The sequence below is a fragment of the Nyctereutes procyonoides genome, unplaced genomic scaffold, assembly GCF_905146905.1.
Source record: "Nyctereutes procyonoides isolate TBG_1078 unplaced genomic scaffold, NYPRO_anot_genome, whole genome shotgun sequence".
Lineage (NCBI taxonomy): Eukaryota > Metazoa > Chordata > Mammalia > Carnivora > Canidae > Nyctereutes > Nyctereutes procyonoides.
This window is the reverse complement of record NW_026575048.1, coordinates 37,887,309-37,908,638: the sequence shown is the minus strand read 5'-3', so window position 1 is coordinate 37,908,638 and position 21,330 is coordinate 37,887,309. Positions and strand designations below refer to the sequence as shown.

Sequence of the window (21,330 nt, the reverse complement as noted above, 5' to 3'; positions counted from 1 at the left end):
TCCAGTTAGGCAAGTATAAAAAGTAAAGGGCTTGGATAATAGGAATATATTATTATAAATTTAATCTGATAATTAATAACAATATTCTAGGTATCTCTACTAGAGAAAACCAAAATAGCCCTTGATATCTGAAATGGATATGGATATGGAAGTATTTATTGGACAATATTTTTCTTCATTCACTAAATAGAAAGTTAGAAATGATTTGCTTTCATCTGGCAGGGATAGCTACAGACCTCAACAATCTGCCTAGAGTATATGCTCATTCTCTAAATGCTTGCTACAGGTTTTATGAGCCACTAACTTTACCACTTTACTGTCTCACAGGACATCATGCTAGTATTCTCCATTATTGAGATAACAATAATGAAAAGCAAGAAGTAGCTATTCATACCTGCTTTTATAAGATATGGGAGAAAGCAAAATAATAAATCTTCAAAAATATATAGGCCTGCTACCTAGTGAAGTTTCTGTAGGATGTAATCTGCAGCATGACAAAGTATCCACACCAAAGTGACAAATTTGAGTAATCTGCATCTTCTATCACTAAAAAAGAAGCCCAGTGCTTGATGGATCAACATATGGCTTAACCCTGCTCCAAGGGTGAATCTACAATCTGATATCTTGAGTGGAGTTCAGATGAAGAGAAAGCTTTCTAGTTTACCCAAAGTGGATCATGAATAGCTCTACTTCCCTGTAACAATATATATGCATGTTGCTTGTGGTGTCCAAAGCAGATTAGAATGTGTTATGGGGGCAGCCTGGGTGGCTCAGCAGTTGAGTGACTGCCTTCAGCCCAGGGTATGATCCTGGAGACCCAGGATCAAGTCCCACGTCAGGCTCCCTGCATAGAGCCTGCTTCTCCCTCTGCCTGTGTCTCTGCCACTCTCTCTCTCTCTCTCTCTCTCTCTCTCTCTCTCACTGTGTGTGTGTCATGAATAAATAAATAAAATCTTAAAAAAAAAGAATGTGTTATGGGGTCTATGGCAAGCTGTTGCAGGAGGATGATTGAAGTCACTAAAATTTAAGAACAAAAGTGTGTTCTACTTGGTATATATCTCTACTTGTAAGATGTAGCTCCTGTCCTATGGCTGAAAGTTGGTAGACTCTTAATACCCAACCATGGAGTATTAGTTGATGATGGGACCTGAGCTACCCATCATGGACTGAGTACTATCAGTTCTAACTAATGAAGTATTAGACTTGCCCAGAAACAACTCTTCATGTTGCAAAGAAAGACACACAGTGAGGGTGCAACAGGGCCTAGTGAAGTGGGCTTCTTGTAGAGGCATAAGAAGCCACTTGGGTGGAAGTACATACCCTATGTGAGCAACATGGCCCCAAGGGAAGTTGATTGAGGATAAAAAAAAAAAAAAACCCTTAGGCCTGATTTACAGATGGCTATGCACAATACTACAGCATCAACCAGAAGTGTCTGATTTCACCCTTACACCTCCACACAGAAGTGGCCCTGAAAGATGGTAGAGAAAGGAAATTATCCCAAACGATAAAACTTCAAGAAATAGATTTCATGGTCAGCTTTGCCTGAAGATGAAAAGGTCTGAGAGGAGAACCTTATTAATTCTTTTCTTTTTAATTTTTTAAAAGACTATTTATTTATTTATTTATTTATTTATTTATTCATTCATTCATTCATTTATTTGAGAGAAGGAGAGAGAGAGCCTGAGGGTGAGGGTGAGGAGTGAAATGGAGGGAGAGAGGGGGAGAGAGAGAATCTCAAGCAGATACCTACTAAACACAGAGTGAGGAGCCCAACACAGGGTTTGATCTCAAGACCCTTGGATCAAGACCTGAGGTCAAATGAAGAGTCAGGCACTCAGCTGACTGATCCATCCAGGGGCTCTGACCTTATTGATTCTCGATAACTGACTATATGAACAGAGGGCATAGTAGGATCAGTCCTAATGGCTTCCAAGCAGATTTTGGTAGCAATGCAATAAGTGTTGGGGCTGAAGAGGGCACAAATTAGAATCATTGTCCTTAAAGAGCACTTTTACTATGTTCTAAGGACCACAATTGTTTAGATTTACCTAAATGTTAATCACTTTCTTTGCTCACCATCATTTCATACATTTCTTCACAGAAGTTTTCTTTTTTGCTGAAGTATATCATAGAGATGTTCTTTCAGTGAAGATCTTTTGGCCATACACTCCCTCAGTCTTTGTTTCTATAGAAATGATTCCTTTTGCCCTTGTCCTTGAAAGATAGTAGGTTTTCAGGACACAGATATTTAAGTCTACATTTGTTTGTCTCAACCCTTTAAGGATGGTATTCCGTATCTTTTGACTTCTGTATCAGATGTCTGAGTAAGTGTCCCTCCTCTAGGGAGCATCTCTGCTTAAACCATTTTCCCAGGGAGGCCTTCTCTGACAACTCCATATAAAGTGGAAACATTCTCACATGTACTAACTCCTTCTTCTGTTTTACCTGTCTCCATGGCCAGTATCAAGAGTATAGACAAGTTCAGTCTCCAGATTCACACAGAAACCAACCAAGGCTCGTCCTAGAGCACAACTGCAGTGCTCTAGGCTGTGCCCTGTGGGGACCTATCCATGGTACCTACAATCATCTGTACTTACAGGACACATTTATTCACAGACCCGCAAGTCCTTCTTAAAATTTTGGAGGCCAAATGTGTTTAGTAAACCTTCATTTTTCAAATTTTAGAAAGGAATAGGGCGCATATACTGTATATCAAAAAACACCATAGTGGTTCTGGGACAGCATCGGCAATCCTATTTGTTAATATTTCTGCTCTCAAATATGTGGCTATTCTTACCATTGTGTCTCCAGCCCAGAGCATGGGGTCTGACACAAAGTAGCTGTTAAGTGTTTATTAAATGATTAAATTAAATCTTTCACCCACATTCTGACTCCTCCCGGATTTTCATAGCCAACTTGGCCCTGCCCCCTAAACTCAATGTAAGAGTTCCAGTTTCTGCTAGAAAGTTCCTCTTGGGTGACACACACTCAGTCCCTCCTCTTCTGGAATATCCTAATCTGGTGAACCCCTCACCCCATCACTTCAGGCAAAACCCCAACAGTCATCTTGGAGTCTTCCTTCTCCCTCAACCACCACTCTCAGGAAATCACAAAGCCTCCCCTTCTATTTCCTAAATGTCTCTGAGACCTCCCACTGTTTTCTTCCCTGTACTCCCTGCCCTACTTCACATTCCCATCACCTCTTGCTTGTTTCTCTACAGTAGCATCTAGAAGGGTCTCTCTTAGGAGATCTTGTCCTTCCAGGGGATTCTCCAAAAGAACTCTACTTGAAATACAAACATCATTCTTTTTTTTTTTTTAACTCTCTCTTTCTCTGACTCTCTCTCAAATAAATAGATGAAATCTTATTTTTCTTTATCTAGAGACAGAACATGAGCAGGGGGGAAGAGGCAGAGGGAGAAGGAAAAGCAGACTCCCTGTTGAGCAAGGGGGTCCAACGTGGGGCTGTATCCCAGGATCTTGAGATCATGAGCGGGAGGCAGACACTCAACTGGCTGAGCCACCCAGGTACCCCTACAAACATCATTCTTAAAATGAAATTTGATTCATTCCTATCTGTTCTGCCCAATTTTATTCTATGGATGGGCTTTATCAGACGATAGATTCATCTTGTACCTCCTCCACTGCCCTTCCTGTCTGAAGCTACTGAGTAACTCCTTGCCTCCAAGTGCAGCTTCTCTCAGTTCCCTATGGGAGTCATGACCTCTCACTGCCAGGTGCCCACTCTGCTTCTACACTCCTGACACCTGTTTCCTCCCTCTCTGTTCTCTTCATCTCAGCAACTCCTACTCAGGTCAGGGTCAGGGCCTCTCCCAGAGATTCCCAGAGCACCTCACACTTCTCTGATCAAGGCACTTGTCACCCCACGATTCTCCCTTCTTTGGTTATTCTCCTCCACTAGAATGTAGGTGCCACCCTTACAGGGACCTTGACTTCAGCCATGTCTCCCAGGAGGTACAGGAAGCGGTTAGTAAAAATCGCTGAGCAGAGGAAGGGGCACTAAATACGGAAGCATCAGAATGAACTATGATGCTGACCTCTGGAGGAAACTCAGCACATAAGATGCTGGAAAGGAGGTTTATATGCCACACAAGTGCCGACCACGCTATGACTTCATCAATGGCAATAATCCTATAAGGGTAGTAACATATGTTCTCAATAAATAGTTTCTGACCCAAGAAATAGATACAGCAGGACATGGGCACATATCCTGAGCAGGGGAAGTTACTGGGGTTCTGTGGTAGACATTACTGTTGTGTTGTGGCAGTCATTGCAGTTAATCCCATTGAAGGAAGTTTCTATAAAGTCTTTGCTGAAGTAGCAATTCTTTGGCTTTTACCACTAGTCTACAAGGAGGTATGCAAGGTGACAGTGGCTACGGGTGTTTTCCCCTTTCCCAAACCTACTAAAGGGGAGAACTTGAAAGTCTGCTGGCTGAAAGGAGAGCTGGGGCCAGCTGATGCCTTCTGATCAAAGACTGCAGGTGTTTGGTTGAGACTCGTTTCCAGGAGAAGGCAGGGGAGGTAGGAACACAGGGAGGGGTGAGTGATTTGTGGGGAAGTGGAGATGGCTGGGCTCTAAATCCAGGCTGAACATAGCAAAAATTCTTGGGGTTCTGCCCATGTAAAACTGAAGGAGAAAGACAACTTTTTCCTTTTTATGTGCTGTGTGATGCCACGGTCAGCAAGTCAGGTATATCTTAAGTCTTAGGAGAGTAGATGCTCTATGCCTTGGTTTCCCCAAATGGGAAGGAGGAACGATTACTTTTTTTTTAAGATTTTATTTATTTATTCATGAGAAACATACAGAGAGAGGCAGAGACACAGGCAGAGAGAGAAGCAGGCTCCCTGCAGGGAGCTTGATGTGGGACTCAACCCTGGGACAGTCCTGGCACTCTAGGATACCACTGAGCCACCCAGGCATCCCATGATGTGCTTTTCTCACAAGATCAATAAGACAATCATTTCAGGGTCACCTGGGTTGCTCAGTGGTTGAGCATCTGCCTTTGGCTCAGGTTGTGATCCTAGGGTCCTGGGATTGCAGGTAAACTGCTGTGAGGTCATAGCCTAGAAAGCAGTTTTTTAACTTTTTTTTTTTTTTTTAGATTTTTAAAATTTATTTATTCATGAGAAACACACACAGAGAGAGAGTGGCAGAGGGAGAAGCAGGCTCCATGCAGGGAGCCCAACGTGGGACTTGATCCTGGGTTCCCAGGATCAGGCTCTGGACTGAAGGCAGTGCTAAACCACTGAGCCACCTGGGCTGCCCACATTCTTTTTTTTTTTTTTTTTTTTAAGATTTTATTTATTTAACAGAGAGAGAGAGAGAAAACATAAGCGGGGGGAGTGGCAGGCAGAGGAAGAGGGAGAAGCAGGCTCCCTGCTGGATCCCAGGACCCCAGGATCATGACCTGAGCCCAAGGCAGACCCTTAACCTACTGAGCCACCCATGTGCCCCGGAAAGAATTGTGAGAGCCAGCACTTCTTGTTCCCGGTTTGGATGTGGGCTGTGAGGCACACCGAGGAAGCAGAAGAATTGGTTGGCATTCAGTACATTTATGCACTGACTGACCCACAGACTGGAGTCCATGAGACCTGCTTTTCCCTTCCCTGCGAGATGTCCTCAGCTCCCGGCGGCCGGCTGCTTGCCAGGCTTCGTACTGTTTTTACCTTTCTGGAACATGAAGCTAACTAATAATATTCGCCCTCCAAGGCTGCTGGGCAAACAAGTGGATGATACTGCCATCAGACTTTCTGAGCAGAGACAAGGGGAGGCTCTGGGAGTGGATGCTAAGGCCCCTCTCGAGGCGCCCGTGGGGCAAGCACACAGGTGCAATACCAGTAGATAGGTTAGCTCTCTCAGCAGCCCTGGGAAGCTTTTGTCCGTTTTGCCGAGAAGATTGAGGCGCTGGGCGTTTGTGTGTCTGGCCACAGTCACAGCGCCTGTGGGCTGGCCCAGGTGCGGAGAGTTGGCGGTGGCCAGTTAGGGAATGGGGGAATGGGGCCCCTTGGCATCATCCTCGGAGATGAGAAGGGAAGGCGATCCTCTTGCCTGGAAACGCCCCCCTTCCTGGTCCCAGCGTGGAGCGGGAGGATCCCTGAGGCTGTGCTTTGCTTACTGCATTCCAGGAAGGTAAACTGGGGAGATAAAAACCCCACCACACTGGTAGTCTAAGGCCTCCTTTGAAGTGCAGGCGGAGAAGCCCTCTCCTGCCCTCTCCTCCTCCCTCCCCGGGGGTTGGGGCTGACAGCTGGTGACTTGCCACTCACTGGGAGAGAGCTCCCTCCAGCCAGGCCCCCAGGCCTGTGGCCCTACGTAAAGAGGGGGCCTCTAGGCCATAGTTCCTTCTGAAGCACCTCCGTTTTGAATAACAGCCTGGTCCTCATCTTCTAGCATAAGCCTCAGAACGGGGAAGGAGTGCACGAGCGCTACAGACTCTCAGGCGGGACTGGGGGAACTGGCTGCTGCTCTTCCAGAAGGCTAATCCACACCATCTCCCTCACCGGAGGCTGGCAGCCAGGTGGGAGCATGCAGGCCGACCCTGTGCACACCGGTGCTAGCCCTCCATCTGACATGCTTGCTAACGGTCTGCGTGGGTGTGAGTCATCTTAGTATCAGCAGTGCCCAGCACAGGGCCTGGTACCCAAAGGGATTTGCCGAGTCCAAGGTTCCAAACCAGCGTCTCCAACATCTGGCTTTCCTCCGCAGCTTCAGGGCCCCAGATCCAGGCGTCTGACCTGGCTGCTGGCGGATCCTGCAAAGGAAGACAGGTCAAGGAAAAGCAGCTTTCCTTCCCACTGCTTACCATCCTGTGTCTGGGAAAAGGAAACCCCAGATGCGAAAATCAACCTCAGGGAGCATACTAAGGAAACCCCTCAAGGGAACATCACTGAGGAGGGCAGGAGCCTGGCTTCTAAGCCCCCCAATCTGCAAGCCACAAGTGTGGCCTTGGGCCAGTCACTTCACCTCTCTGTGCCTGTCCCTTCTCACCTTCAAAATGGAGAGTAATATAAGGGCAGGTAGGTTCTGACTCCTGATGACTGGATTTTGAATCTCAGTTCCACCACTTAACTGCAGCAGTCACTTAGACTTTTGACCATGGCCCAGTTATACAACTGCGTGCCTCAATACTCTCATTGGTGAAATGAAAAATGACAGCATCCACTTGGGGCACCTGGCTGACTCATTCGGGAGAGCATGTGATTTTTGATCTCGGGATCGTGAGTTCAAGCCCCACATGTGGGATAGAGTTAACTAAAAAATAAACCAACAAAACAACAGTGCCTATTTCATAGAGTTGTTGTGTATATGTTGTATATTGGTATTTTATATTTAATATATATCTGCATATATTTTAGGACAATGACCGGCACCTAGTGAGTTATTATTATTGTAATGTTTGCCTTTTTTAAAAATAATAAAGGCCCGCTCTCTAGGCCTCCCGGGGTTTTGGTGGGATCTCCTGACATCTTGAATAAAAAAGCCTGGAGGAATTTGGTAGGTAGCTGGTCTTTTTGACCTTTTTTTTTGTTTGTTTTCAAATCTGACAGGAAATTCCTTTCTTCTGCAGCGGTGTCCACCACCCAGCTCTGCGCCCCAGCTGACTGCTTTCCATGACAAAAGGCAAGGCCTCGGTGGTGACCGGTTCTTGGCCCCCAGAAACCGGCAAATCCCTGCCTCAGGTAAACCACTGGCAGTTCCTTCTTCATTAAAAACCTCGAGGTTGAGGGGCACCTGGGTGGCTCAGTGGTTGAGCACCTGCCTTTGGCTCAGGCCGTGATCCCGGAGCCTTGGGATCAACTCCCACATCGGGCTCCCCACAGGGAGCCTGCTTCTCCCTCTGCCTACGTCTCTGCCTCTCTCTGTGTCTCTTCATAAATAAATAAAATTTAAAAATCTTGAGGTTTCGCTACTACAGCAGCTAAAGAAAACAAAAACCAGTTAGATGCTGCACACTTAGCCTCTTTCCAAGTTCTGGGCAGTTGCAGGGAGGAAGAGAAGCAGGGTTTCAGTGACATTTCTCAGGGCCAGAGCTTGACCCAGTTTGCCCTGGGACTGGACAGCACCCTGAGGAGCTGGAGAAGTTGGGGTGCAAAGGCACACAGTTCTTGAAGTCCGGGTGCCCCCTTTCCTAGTAAATTGAAGAATGGGATAAAAGGGGGGGCACCTGGGTAGTTCAGTTGGTTAAGCGTCCAGCTCTTGATCTCAGCTCAGGTGTTGATCTCAGGGTCCTGAGTTCAAGTGCCGCCTTGGGCTCCACACGGAGTGTGGAGCCTAATTTTTTTAAAAAAAGAAAATGGGATAAAGGTTCTCAAAGTACCAAAAATGGAAACCTGGATCTGGTTTATTAGTTTTAAAAACTCTTCTTTGCCCCTATCTTATTCTGGAAGGTACAATAGATTCCCAAAGGCTTGGAAGGCAGTCACTTTGTTATACATGTTATAAATGTTATAACATGTTATACATGTTATAAATGGCCTCGGCGTAGGCTGCAACTCCTCATGAGCCCCTGGCCCCCAGCCCCTCTAGAGAATGAAGAGCACTCATCTACATGCCACGGGAGCACATTTTTCCCTCTGCCCTGTCCCGAACAACGGAAAGTGAAATCTAGCTCAGATCCAGAATTTCTGACCTGGTTCCCAGGCAGAAAGTGTCACAGATGCAGGAAATTGGTGCCAGTTGGAGGGCTGGTTGCAGACTTTGACCTGGAAACATCACAGACACAGGCAAGCTTCGTTGCCCCTCTGTCTCCATCCCATGCCCAGCAGGAGGCAGTTCCCTGATGGGAGACTTCCTCATGGCATTGCTTCTTCAGTCCTGGGAGTGGAGACTGAGCCAACCTGCTGCCCTTTGCAGTTGTTCAGCAGGAGATTGAAGATTCTCCTCTTCGCCTTTCTCTCATAAATGTCCTTGTTCTGGCATCTCGTACCAACCACTCAGATCTAGATACTTCCAAACACATGTCACTCATGTTCTTTTTACATGTCTTTCTTTCCAGGAAATCCTCATGTCTGCCTACACTCCCCCACCCCTTTGCACCACCATGCCAAAAAAACCCACCCCCCCCAAAAAAAAACCCAGGTAGTTTATTATTGGTCAAAGTTATTCCAGCCTCAATCTCAATAGAAACAGATGCCAAGAAAAAAGGTACCGTAAGAATATATAATTAGCAACTAAAATATTGAAGGAATCTACCTCCAATGTGATAGGGCAAACTAGTGGATCTTGGTTCTGAGAAATGCCTCATTGGCCAGGCTACTCCTGCTCATGACGGATTTTCTTGAGAAAAGGCCTCTCATATGACAAACTGTCCCATACCAGAAACCCAGGGACCAAGTCCATCAGGGCTCAACAGCTGCCCTGGCACTTGGGACTTAGTGTGGGGGAATGAGGGAACAGGTTTCATTGGCAAATTATGAGTCAGTCTAGATCAGTGGTTCTCAATCGGGGGGGAATTTTGCCCCACCCCACCCCACCCCATCCAAGGACATTTGCCAATGTCTGGAGATAACCTTTGGTTGTCCCATGTGGCCAGGGCCAGGATAGGGGGTGCTTCTAGGATCTAACAGGGAGAGACCAGGGATGCTAAATATTACCCAGCCTCAAATATCACATGCTGAGGCTGGGGAACCCTAGCCTAGAAACCTCAATTTTCAGTTTTTTTTCTAGAAGCTCAGTTAAATAGTTTATTTCCTTGGTAGTAATGGGTTGCTTGTGGCCCCTGTGAGGGCTACTGCACCTGAGAAATACTGCCAGCTGGTGAGACCTTCCAGCACCATTTTGTTCTGGAACAGAAACTGTCTGGTGCACTTAGTTTGATCTAAGAACTGTAACTGCTAAAAATCATTAAAATGTTCATAGGCCTATAGACCATCCCCAAAGAGTAACTGTTTGGTTCCAGCCTTTCAGATGTGGGCAGGTGTGACAAATCCAGGAAAAACCATTTGCTTTCACTCTCATCAAAGTCCCCCCATGGTAGCTTCAGTGTCAGGCCCCTTACATCTCTATTCCTTTAGGAGAAAGAAGCTAAAAACAGAAATGCCTAAAAGTGGCCAGAAATCATCCCACTTAAGAGTTTATTTCATGTAATTCTCAGCATGCAGTGTACTTTCTTGGCAAAAAATTTTTTTTGTCCCAGTTTACATTATAAATTAATTTACAAATATAGAACTGCGTTAGAAACAATATTCATCAAAGTCCATAGGATTTTTCACATAGAAAAATATCCATAGAAACTGGCTTCTGTACATACAATCTAGGGGTAGGTAGTCTCTTTGGCTGTCTTTCTCCGTAATATTTTAAAAAGTAATGGTGATGTTACGTATACCTCAATAAACTGTTTAAAAATAATTTTCTGTATACTTCAAAATAAAAATTTAAGAGTAATGCTGTGAGTCTCAAAAAATAATACACAGGGAGAGGTTAAAATTTTCTTACAATGTACTTGTGTTCCTTTTTCTAAAAAAATTAAATCCCCAAACCAGCAATGTTCCTGTCAAAGACCCAACAACATGGTAGAGGCAATTCAGGACATTATCTTCATCTTAATGGCAGCTGTTCCAATAAAATCCACACTTATCTGTTTCAATTAGCACCTCTTAGATAAGTTCAAACAGTGGCTGAGTATCTGCCATGGACCAGAGACACTAGGCTGGGCACTGGGAGGGTGACCACAAACACTATTCAAATGAAGATACCTCTTGAGAAGTAAAAGGGAGTGCTAAAAATAAATTATATTAAAAAATTTTAACAAATGGTTTATTAGGAAGCCATAAAAATTCCACTTAAAAACTATTTTTAATAAATTCTAATATCTTGCTTAAAAATGGAAAAATTAGGACACATGCTAAAAGGCCTGGGATATTAAGTTAACTAGGACCATGGTCGCCCCCCCTCCCCCAACCTCAAGCATATAGCGTCAGAAGGCAGGGGTGAGGTCTGTCTTTGCTGCTCAGGGCAACGTCTCAAGTGATACTAATTTCAACCAGAATCTTTGGTTAAATGAGATACGAGTTCACTCTTATCCCCAATATGCTAATGGATAATGGCACCTTTGTTTTTCAGAACTAGAACAAACCTTCCAGCACCAGCCCTGGAGCCAGAGTGCCTGGACCAGATCCTGGCTCTGCAACTATCTGCGTGACCACCTTGGGGGAGTTACCATCTTGGAGTCACACAACCCTCACAAGTGAGTAGTAATCATACTTATCTCCCAAGGTTGTTGTGAGGGTTAAATGATCTAATATGCTTCTGAGCATGGGGAACAGTGCTCGGCAGCAAGGGCTCGCTTGGGCAGTTTTGTCGCTATTAGGATCTACCACGGTCCAGACGCAGAGCCTAGGTAGAGGCGATGCGTGAGCTGGATATAGCTCAGAGGATTTGTGGGATGTCCTAGTGCAGGATTTTAATAAAACTTTAATTAGTGGCAAATAATGCAAATGGAGGTTTCCTAGAAGAATCCAGATTATGTGACTTCTAGAAAAATCAGGATGCTGCCAGGCAGGAAATAACCGCCCACACAGCAGCCTTTAGCTGGTCAGTCTCGACTCACTCCCTACCTGCTTCAGTTGCCAACTGCTACCTTTTCCTACCCAGTAAACTTCATCCTTTTGTGTTCTAGCTGGCCCTTGGACATATCTGTGCTCATAACCCTGCTATACAGTGATGAACAAAACAGACATGGTCCCTGCCCTCGCGGGGCTCACAGGTACTGTCCCAAACAGAGTTGAGGCGGTTTTCTCTCCACGAAGGCCCTCATCCAGAGAAACCTGGAAAAGCTTGCCGGGCTGGAGGAAGAGTCAGCAGCTACCACTCCCGGGGACTGCGGAGGAATGCAGTATCCCACACTTCCTACCCCAACCTACTGCCTCGGCAATCCGCATTTCACAAGAGCTCAGGTGTGCATATTCAAGTCGGAGGGCCGGTTGTCCTAGACCTCAGAGCCCTCCCGGGGGTAGATGAGGCTGTTGACCATGCTGAAGTTGTAGAAGGGGCTGCCGAAGGGGCTGCTCTGACCCCCACTGGTGCTGGCAGGGAAGGGGCTGTAGTAGGAGGACCTCTGGCCGCTGCCGCTGCTGGCACCGTTACTGAGCTGCAAGGTGTCCGGCGGGGCTTCGGAGGAGATGCAGCTGGCTGGGAAGGCGCCGCTGGAGGACAACGGGGCGCCCTGGATCCCTAGGTGGCGGCTGCCCGGGCCGGCCCGCTGGGCGCCTCCGCTGCTGCTGACACTCAGGGTGCTCAGGCTGCTGAAGAAGGTGTTGAGGCAAGGGGCAGAGGAGAGCAGGGATCCTCCTGGGGAGGAGGCAGTACTTTTGGTGCCCTCGGGAGGCTCTGGGGACTGGGGCGGCCTTAGCAAAGCCGAGGGGCTGTCTCCTTCGGGCTTCCCGCCCACTCCAGACCCCAGTCCTGAGGAAAGCCCCTCTTCTGACTTGGTGGTCCCTGCAGCCACCGTGGAGGTGGAGGCGCTGCTGGCCTCCGAGCGGCGCTTTCGCTTCCGACGGAAGTTCCCATTGTCAAACATTTTCTCACAGTTTGGATCCAGGGTCCAGTAATTCCCCTTCCCTATCGAGAGGAGAAAAGAAACAAGTTAGAGAGTGACCTAGTGCATGCCCATGTACTCGGCTTCAGTTCTGGAAGGAGGAGCACAGACTCTCCCATTTAAATGCGGACAAAGATGGTCCACCCACTCTACTGTTTAAATTTATCCTTGTGGGGAGATTTTCTTCTTCACCTTCAAGGAGAAATCTGGAACAACTGGCAGTGTCTGCTACCTGAATTTTAAGACCTGATTCTAGGCCCAAAACACCCCTTCCCCCTCCGGATCTGTATTGCATGTCCTTGCAAAATCCTGGTGCTGCTTAAATGTGAGCCTACATTTCTTTATCGAAGTAGGCTCAAGAATAATACCCATTTCATAGACTGATTGCGAGGGTTAAATGGTGTCTCCCAACAGTAGCTGGCACACAGTAAACTGAAAAATCACTATCTGTTATTATTTGTTGAAAGGGCACAATATTTGCCCCTAAAAAATGAAAACAAAACCAGCACTCCACTGGAAAAGGCAACCTCAAATACCCAATCACTTGTCTTGCGACACAAAAATTACAAAAGTTACCGATGGGCCAACTGTTTTAGCAATACCTTGGATAAAACATTGTTTAGGGGGCAGGAAGATCCTGGAGTCTCCATCCCTTCCTCACCTTGAGCAGGAGAGGCCTTGCATCTCTTGCCTGCTTTTCCTCTACCAGCAGATTTCAAATCAGAGCGTCATTTAATGTCTGCAGCCAGTCTTAAAAAATTTCCCTCACTATTTAGCACAATTAAAGTAAAAAAGATCTATGATCTTGGAGGATTTTTCTCTCAATAGCTTTTCTCACTTCCAGTAAATAGAATCTTTGGCGTGTGGAAGCACTGGTAAACCCTTATACCATGTAGAGTGCTTTATAGGGACGATGACTTCAGTTGCTCCTACAGCTCCGTGGAGACAGGCAGTTATTAGTGCCTTCATTTTTCAGGCAGGAAAACTGAGGGCAGATTGGCTAGTAACCTGCAGTACTCCCAGTTAGCAATGGTCAAGCCAGGATTTAAGTAGGCTGGCTCTAGATTCAGTATTCGAACCTAACCACTGTGTTAGGTTGCCTACACAAACTAACACACATTCCTCCAAACCCATTATCTTCATTAACACATCTTTTGCAGATAGTTGCAGAAAAAAATCTTATTCTTACAACTACCATCTAAATGATAGTACTTAGGGACACCTGGGTGGCTCAGCGGTTGAGTGCCTTGGGCTCAGGGCGTGATCCTGGGATCCAGGACCGAGTCCCGCATCGGGCTCTCTAGGAGGAGTCTGCTTCTCCCTCTGCCTGTGTCTCTGTCCCTCTCTTGTCTCTCATGAATAAATAAACAAATCTTTAAAAAAAAAAAAACGATAGTACTTGCACCTATAAGAACAATTATATTGTGCCCCTTAGTACCAAATGCTTTGACATGATACTAACTAAAGATACCAACTTTTTAGAAAGTCCAAAAGAATACATATGACAATTAACATGATAATCTCAGGTGATTTAGCAAATGGGGAAACTGCATCTTCTAGAACTGTATGCCCTGTCCAACACAGTAACCACTTGCCACACATGCCTGTTGGGCACTTGAAAAGTGGGTAGCCCAAAATGTGGACTCACACGTAGGATTCTGAAGACTTAATACCCCCCCCCAAAAAAAAAGAGTAAAGTATCTCAGTAATGATTTTTATATTTGCTATGTATTGGAACAATATTTGGGGTTACTTAAAAAATATCAAAAGCAATTTCATCAGTTTCTTTTTACTTTTTTTAAATGTGGCTACTAGAAAACTTAGTCTCCCACGTGATTTACATTGTCATTCTTTTGGAAAGCACCACCCTCGGCCAGGGGCGGAACATTCGGAGCATTTACACAAAATCCTGGATATCTCTGTAGTGTGCAACTGAAACCTTTCATTTCCCTTTCCCCCATCACACCGCTGTCCCTACCACCCCGGTCGCTAGCTCCTTTTGAAAACCTCTAGTAGAATCTTGTCTCTCTCCTTTTTGAGCCCCCTCCCCCCCTCCCCCGGCCGCTCGCGCTTCTCAGGGGAGGAAAACCACTCACAATACTGCGCTGTAACCCAGCCCTCCTCACCTGCGGGCTTGGATCAGAACTCCGCAAGCTGGAGTTTTTACATTCTAAACAGTCAAGGCACCAAAAAATCACGATTTGCGGGACCCAGCTAAAGCTCTCGGGTTCCCCTGGAGGGGTCTCACGAGGCCGGTGTCACTCCCTGCTCTCAAGGCTCTCTCAAGGTGGGCACCTGTTGCACGGAGGGCACGGGCGGGCTTTGGGAGGCGGCTGCGGGAAGAAGTGCACCGGGGCCAGCGCCTGCACGGCTGCAGCTGCTCGGCCTCTCTCCGCCTCTGGCGTGAAATGCGATGCGATTCTCAGCTCACCGGAATCCCTTCAGAGCCGCCCCTTATCTGGGAGCCCACGCGCGTTCTTACTCCTGACCCACTAACACCTCCCTACCATCAGCGCGGGACGCTCACGCCCGGGGGTGGGTGGGGGGGTCTGTGGGTGTAAGGGGCGAGCTCCACCCTCAGCACGGCCCCGCTCCGAGGATCCCTTTGTCCTCGGGCTCGCCCTCGCCCCGGCCACCCCGGGCCCGGCGTCCGGGCGCTGTGGCCGCCCCCGGCCCCCGGCCCCCGGCCGGGAAGCACCCGCCCGGCGCCCTCACCTGGGTCGTCCTCGTCGCGGGGCACCTTCTTGAAGCAGTCGTTGAGCGACAGGTTGTGGCGGATGGAGTTCTGCCAGCCGGCCTTGCTGCGCTGGTAGAAGGGGAAGCTGTCGGCCACGAACTGGTAGATGTGGCTGAGCGTGAGCTTGCGCTCGGGCGCGCTCTGGATGGCCATGGCGATGAGCGCCGAGTACGAGTAGGGCGGCCGCACCATCTTCATCAGGTCCTCGCGGCTGGCCATCGACAGCCAGCCCAGCTCCCCGGGCGCGGCGGGCCCCGCGGGCGAGGCGGGCGCGGCGGGCGCGGGCGGCGCGAAGGGCCGCTGCGCGCAGCCGAAGGTGCCGGCGGCGGGCGGCGGCTGCAGGAAGGGCCCGGCCGCGCCCCCGGGGGGCGGCGGCGGCGGCGGCGGCGGGGCGCCCAGGTACGCGGCGGCGGCGGCGGCGGCGGGCGGGCCGCCCACGCCCACGCCCGGCCCGTTGAGCCACAGGTAGGGGTTGGCGGTGGCGGCGGGCGGCGCGGCGTAGTCGGCCAGCCCGTAGGGCGCCCTGGAGGCCGGGGGGGCGCCCGGGGCGGCGGCGGCGGCGGCGGCGGGCGGGGGCAGGCCGGGCTGCGAGTACACGCCGAAGTTATCGCCGCAGTACAGGGCCATGTCGGCGGCCGGCGGCGGGCGCGGCGGGCGCGGCGGGCGCGGCGGGTGCGGCGCGGCGGCGGCGAGCGGCGAGCGAGGCTGGTCTCGCCGCTCGGGCGAGAGCATCCCTTTGGGGGCCCACCCGCGGCCCCGCCTCGGCGACCGGTGCTCGGGCGGGGGGCTCGGCGGAGGCGCGCGGGACGCCTGCGAGCCGGCTTCTTATAACCGTCGGCGGCGCGGCTCCTCCCGGCCGGCCCGGGGCTGGGCGGCGGCCCCGCGGGCCCGGGCTCTCCACGGCTCTCCACGCCCCCGCCCCGCCCCGCCCCGCCCCGCCCCGCCCCGCCCCACCCCACCTGTCCGCGCAGCCCCGCGGAGCGCGCCCCCGCCCCGCCCCGGAGCCCCTCCTCGGCGGGCGCTGGAGCGGGGGAGCCCGGGAGCCCGGGGGCCCGGGGGCTCGGGAGTGCGGAGCGGGGAGCCCGGCGCAGGCCGGCGGCGCCTCCCGGGTGAAGGCGACAAGCACCTCATCCCCAGCCGAAGCGCTCAAAGCCCAAGAACGAAATAAAACAACGAATTTTGCGACCGAGACAAGATAACCCGAACAGTACGACTGTTTTCTAAGAAGCCCCCGAGATGAGCTCCCCCCCCCCCCGCCCCGGGGGTTTCTACCTTCTGCACCTTGTGTGGTTGCAGCTACTGGATTCGCGGCCGGTCTCACCTGTTCGGCTTCGGGCCGAAAGCACTAGACGAGGCGAACATCTCTTGGGGGTACACGGTAGATCTTACTAACGGGCATCCTTGGAGGGTCCCCTTCTGCTGGGGGCTTCTGTGATGGGAGGGACCGAAGTCGTTTCTTTCTTTCTTTCTTTTTTTTTTTTTTTATTTTCAAAGCGAGTCTCTAAACGCGTAACTGTGTGTTGGTTCACATTCGGGAAGTATTTGTTCAACGTTAAGTCCGGTTTGCGCAGTCCTTCGGTGTGATTTGTTTTCTTCAAAAACAGAAGGGTGTGTGTTTTCAGAGACATTTAAATAAGTGGGTTCGGAATTAGCATTTTAAAGCCAACTGTAATTTAAACTGTGCCAGAAGCGCTCATTTACAAAAATGGTCTCAACGAATTACGGCGTAGGGCTTGCTTTCCACTTCTGTAAATTTTGAAATGCGGTTCCTGCCGGGGGGGGGGGGGGGGGGGGGGACAAGCGAAACAAGTAAAATACTGTGGCGACCCCACGTGCCCCACTATCATTATTTGTTCGCTCCCAACAAAAAGAAAATTTGTTTCTTTTACAATGAAAATTATTCCTAAATACTGTTCTTAATAGGTGACAAGTCTGAGTTTGTCACTTACGGGAGAGGGGAGGGAGGAGAGCGCTTTTCTGTTTGCCAATTGTAGACGGAAGTTCAGAATATTTAATAATTCAGCAGTCCACTCCCCTGCACTCCGCATTGATTTTCATGATATAAAGTTAGTTTTGTGCTTTGCAGAAAGCCGTCGTCTTCTGTTATAACTTAAAAAGTGACATCCAGAGATACTTAACTAGTAAATCGTGGTACCTAAAATGCAAACCGCAGTTAAAAATGCAACTATTTTTCTCATGTTTTCTGGAACCGGAAAAGAATTATTCTCACCTCAAAATTTAGAGCACTGTTTCTTTCAATCCCTTGGCAAATGCTGTAGAATGGATTAGTGTTTGCTTAACCGTATTTTGATTTAAGGATGTGAATTTTTCTTAATGTAAATAAGCGCAGTGTTGTGAGTTTTGGGTTTTGTTTTGTTTTTTTTTTCTATCGTTCCCAGTCTCAAACAAAGTTGTTGTTACTTCTCTTGGGATGTTAATAAAGTTGACAACTATAACCCAGGACATTTGAAAGCAATTTTTAAATAAGTTATAGTGCCTCCAATTTCACGTTTGTTCTTAAGTTTAAAGACCTAAATAAAAAAGAGAAAGTCCAAAAGAAAAGCTAGGAAGGAGATGGCAATACATTAGAGAATATTTGAAGCCATCTCCCCTTTCCTAACTGGATGTCCTTACGCCTGTCGTACCTTCCCTTATTTTTCAACAAATTGTTTATGTTTACATACTTTGAGGTTTTGCAGGGTTGTTGTTGTTTGTCTAGTTCTTAACCCAATAGGTCCAAAGTATTCTGAGTAAGAGGCCATGATTGCAGATTATTCTTTCTTGCTTTGATGAAACCTTCTTCCTACTAGTGATATTTTGTTCCTTAACTATGCGTTATCTTTGCGGACTTAAGTTCTACTTAAAAATGACAGAGCCATCTAGTGGCTCCATGCTCTGTTACAGCATACATCTGGCAGGGATCTGTAAGGTGGACACCCCCTCTAGGGGTTTGAAAGTTTTTTCAATCACATCTTAATTAGATAAGCTTAAAACTATTATTGGTCATGGCCTGGGTTTTTTTTTTTTCATGTCAAAGTTAAAATAATTTTTTAAACCCTATTTAAAAAAAAAATCTCAAGCAGATGCCCACTGATCAGGAACCTGGTGTGAGGCTCGATCCCTCTACCCATGAGATCATGACCTGAGCCCAAGGCAGATAGTTAACCGACTGAGCCACCTAAGCGCCCCAAGCCTAAAGTTTCTGAAGATACCACAGAAGTTCTATGTACTTAATGGAGAAAAATAAGAGAGAAAGGTTAAGTAATTTAACTGTGGCCTTCCAACTTGTGCATCCAGGATTTATACCCAAGGAATTTTGGCTGGAGAGCCTCTGCTAATCGCCCTCAGCTGTAACTACCTCCTGTATTATATTTTCCCCAGTGCCTGACATTAGGACATGCTCAATTATGGTTTGTTGCTTGAATAAATTAAAAAGTTAAAAAGCGTTAGATGGTATTACCTCTATCCCATTAAATGATGCGACCTCTTACCCTCACTCTTTACATGGTCTCTCTCACCAAAAGTGACCACCAGTTTCTTATGCTGTCCTCCAGAAAATGTTTTGAGGTATTTACCAGTACAACTCTATATGCATTTAAAAATGTACAAGAATGGGGGATCCCTGGATGGCTCAGCAGCTTACTGACTGCCTTTGGCCCAGGGCGTGGTCCTGGAGTCCCGGGATCCAGTCCTGGGATCGAGTCCCACATTGGGCTTCCTGAATGGAGCCTGCTTCTCCCTCTGCCTCTCTCTCTCTCTCTCTCTCTCTCTCTCTCTGTCTGTCTCTCATGAATGAATAAATAAAAAAATTTTTAAAAAATGCACAAGAATGGAATCCATGTTATTCCCATGGCTCTGTACCTTATATTTACATTAATATATTTTGAAGAACTTTCCAGAACAACCCGTACGTCCCTATGTCTATGACATTTTGTTCATCTGGGGCTCCCTTTCATTGGATATTCAGTGGGGACCCCCCAGTATGGCTGTGTGGGTGGTTTATAGCCAGTGACTATTCTAATATGTTGGTGCCCCTCCATACCTGTTAGGTAATGTTTTGAATTTAACCTATTTTTGATGGATCTCTGGATTATTTCCTTTTATTTTTTTTTTAAGTAAGCTCCACATCCAATGTGGGGCTTGAACTCATGACCCCAAAATCAAGAGTCATATGCTCTACTGGGACTGAGCCAGCCAGGCACCTCAGGATTATTACCCTTCAAAAAAAATATATGGCCTAATTTACTCGTGATAGTAAATTCCTCCCTGGGATTTGCTGGGTCAGAGAATATGTACCTTTAAATGTTTGATTCTGACAAATTGCTCTGCCAGAAGGTACTCCAGTTTATACCACTGGCAGGTTCACCTATTTCCTTTCACCTTTGCTAATGCTGGATTTGTTCAGCTCTTGTTATTTTTGCCAATCTTAACAGCACAGAGTCATATCTTGAAAGTGTTTGGGTTTGTTTTCCCTTACGAATGAATTTAAGTACCTGGTCACTTTAATATCTTTTTTATTTCTTTTTTATTTAATTTCTTTATTTTTTATTTCTTTTTTAATTTTATTTATTTTATTTATTTTTTCTGTTGCAATCTCTCTCCCATGTTTCTATTTGTGTGTCTTTAAAAAAAAAAAAAGGATGTGTCTGAGCTCCTTGCAATTAAGAACATTAACCTTTTTACTCCAAGGTCTTGCAAATCATGATTTTTTTTGTTAAAACTGTCTCTTCTCTTGGTGTCTGCCATAACACACCGTCCTGGTTTTCTTTCTTTCTCTTCTGCTTCTACCAAAAAAGACATCTGTTTCTCATCGCATTCTTTGAATCTTGTTTTTTGTTCCCTCAAGTTCCTAACCTTGGCCCTCTTCTTTTCCTCTATACATTCTTCATGGGTTGTCACATCTAATCCATGGCTTTAATCACTGGGGTGGACATGGCTTGTGATAGTTGTTATTGCCTATTTAGCAACTCTATAAAGAAACACCCCTCCATTACTCCCAGGTCTTGAGGTTTGCATGGCATGGGTCAACAGGCTAGAGACTCAGATGTGGCCCTTGCCAACGTTACTTGCCCCTACACAAGTGACTTGTTTGAGATGGGTGAATAATTTGAGATAGGTCATTTAAGACTTTTCTCAGAACTTCTACTGGGATTATTGAAAGAAGCTCCTTTTCTCACATGGATTGCTTCCTGTATAGAGGTTGTAATCCTGAAATGGCCATCTTTGGAACCGTAAGGGAGAGCCTGCCTGAGAACGCACGTGACACCAAGTAAAGCTGAGTGACACAAATGAAGACACATCCTGGGTCCAAGGTTTGAATCCCTCTATCTGGGATCCTCCTTTATCCCCTTGGTTTCATTAGCCAACACGTTTCCGTTTTTGATTCAATAGGTTAGGGTGGTGTTAGAGGCTGAATTGTGTTCCCCCCAAATTAATATGCTGATGTCCTAACCTCTGCTACCTCAGATTGTGATGATTCGGAGATAAGTCTTTTTTTAAAGATTTAATTAATTAATTAATTGGTTGATTAATTAATTAATTAATTAATTAGAGACACAGAGAGTGAGAGAGAGAGGCAAACATAGGCAGAGGGAGAAGCAGGCTCCATGCAGGAAGCCTAATGTGGGACTCGATCCTGGGACTCGGGGATCACGCCCTGATCCAAAGGCAGATGCTCAACTGCTGATTCACCCTGGTGTCCCTGGAGATAGGCCTTTAAAGACGTAATTAAGGTGGGCCTTCATCTGATATGTTTGGTGTCTTATAGAAGATGAGAGTTTAGGACCGAGACATATACACAGAAGGAAGACCATGTGAAGACACACTGGAAGAAAATGGCCATCTGTAAGTCAAGAAGAGAGGCCCTCAGAAGAAACTCAATCCTGCTGATACCTTCATCTTAGGCTTCTAACCTCCAGAACTATGAGGAAATAAACTTCTGGTATTTAAGCCATTCAGTCTGCAGTACTTTGTTTTGGCAGCCCTAGCACTAATACAGGTGAGTTTTTATCCCTTTCAAAAGTAAGTGCTG

At 47.3% G+C, this 21,330-nt stretch overlaps 1 protein-coding gene across 1 annotated transcript; it reads right to left on the bottom strand.

Annotated features, from left to right (window-relative positions):
* Positions 1–10,075: 10,075 nt before the first annotated feature.
* On the bottom strand, positions 10,076–15,953 carry FOXI3 (forkhead box I3). The gene is made up of 2 exons (XM_055327369.1): positions 15,278–15,953; positions 10,076–12,585 (listed from the first exon to the last, which is right to left on the bottom strand). The coding sequence occupies exons 1-2, from the start codon at positions 15,924–15,926 to the stop codon at positions 11,954–11,956; spliced, it is 1,281 nt and encodes a 426-aa protein (XP_055183344.1). The 5' UTR covers positions 15,927–15,953; the 3' UTR covers positions 10,076–11,953.
* Positions 15,954–21,330: the final 5,377 nt, after the last annotated feature.

Bases quoted from the DNA above. Each gene is read 5' to 3' on its own strand.
- FOXI3 (XM_055327369.1), bottom strand. From the start codon at position 15,926: ATGGCCCTGTACTGCGGCGATAACTTCGGCGTGTACTCGCAGCCCGGC. The intron at 12,586-15,277 runs GTGAGGGCGCCG...TCCTCTCGATAG, and splicing joins CCGCGACGAGGACGACCCAG to GGAAGGGGAATTACTGGACC.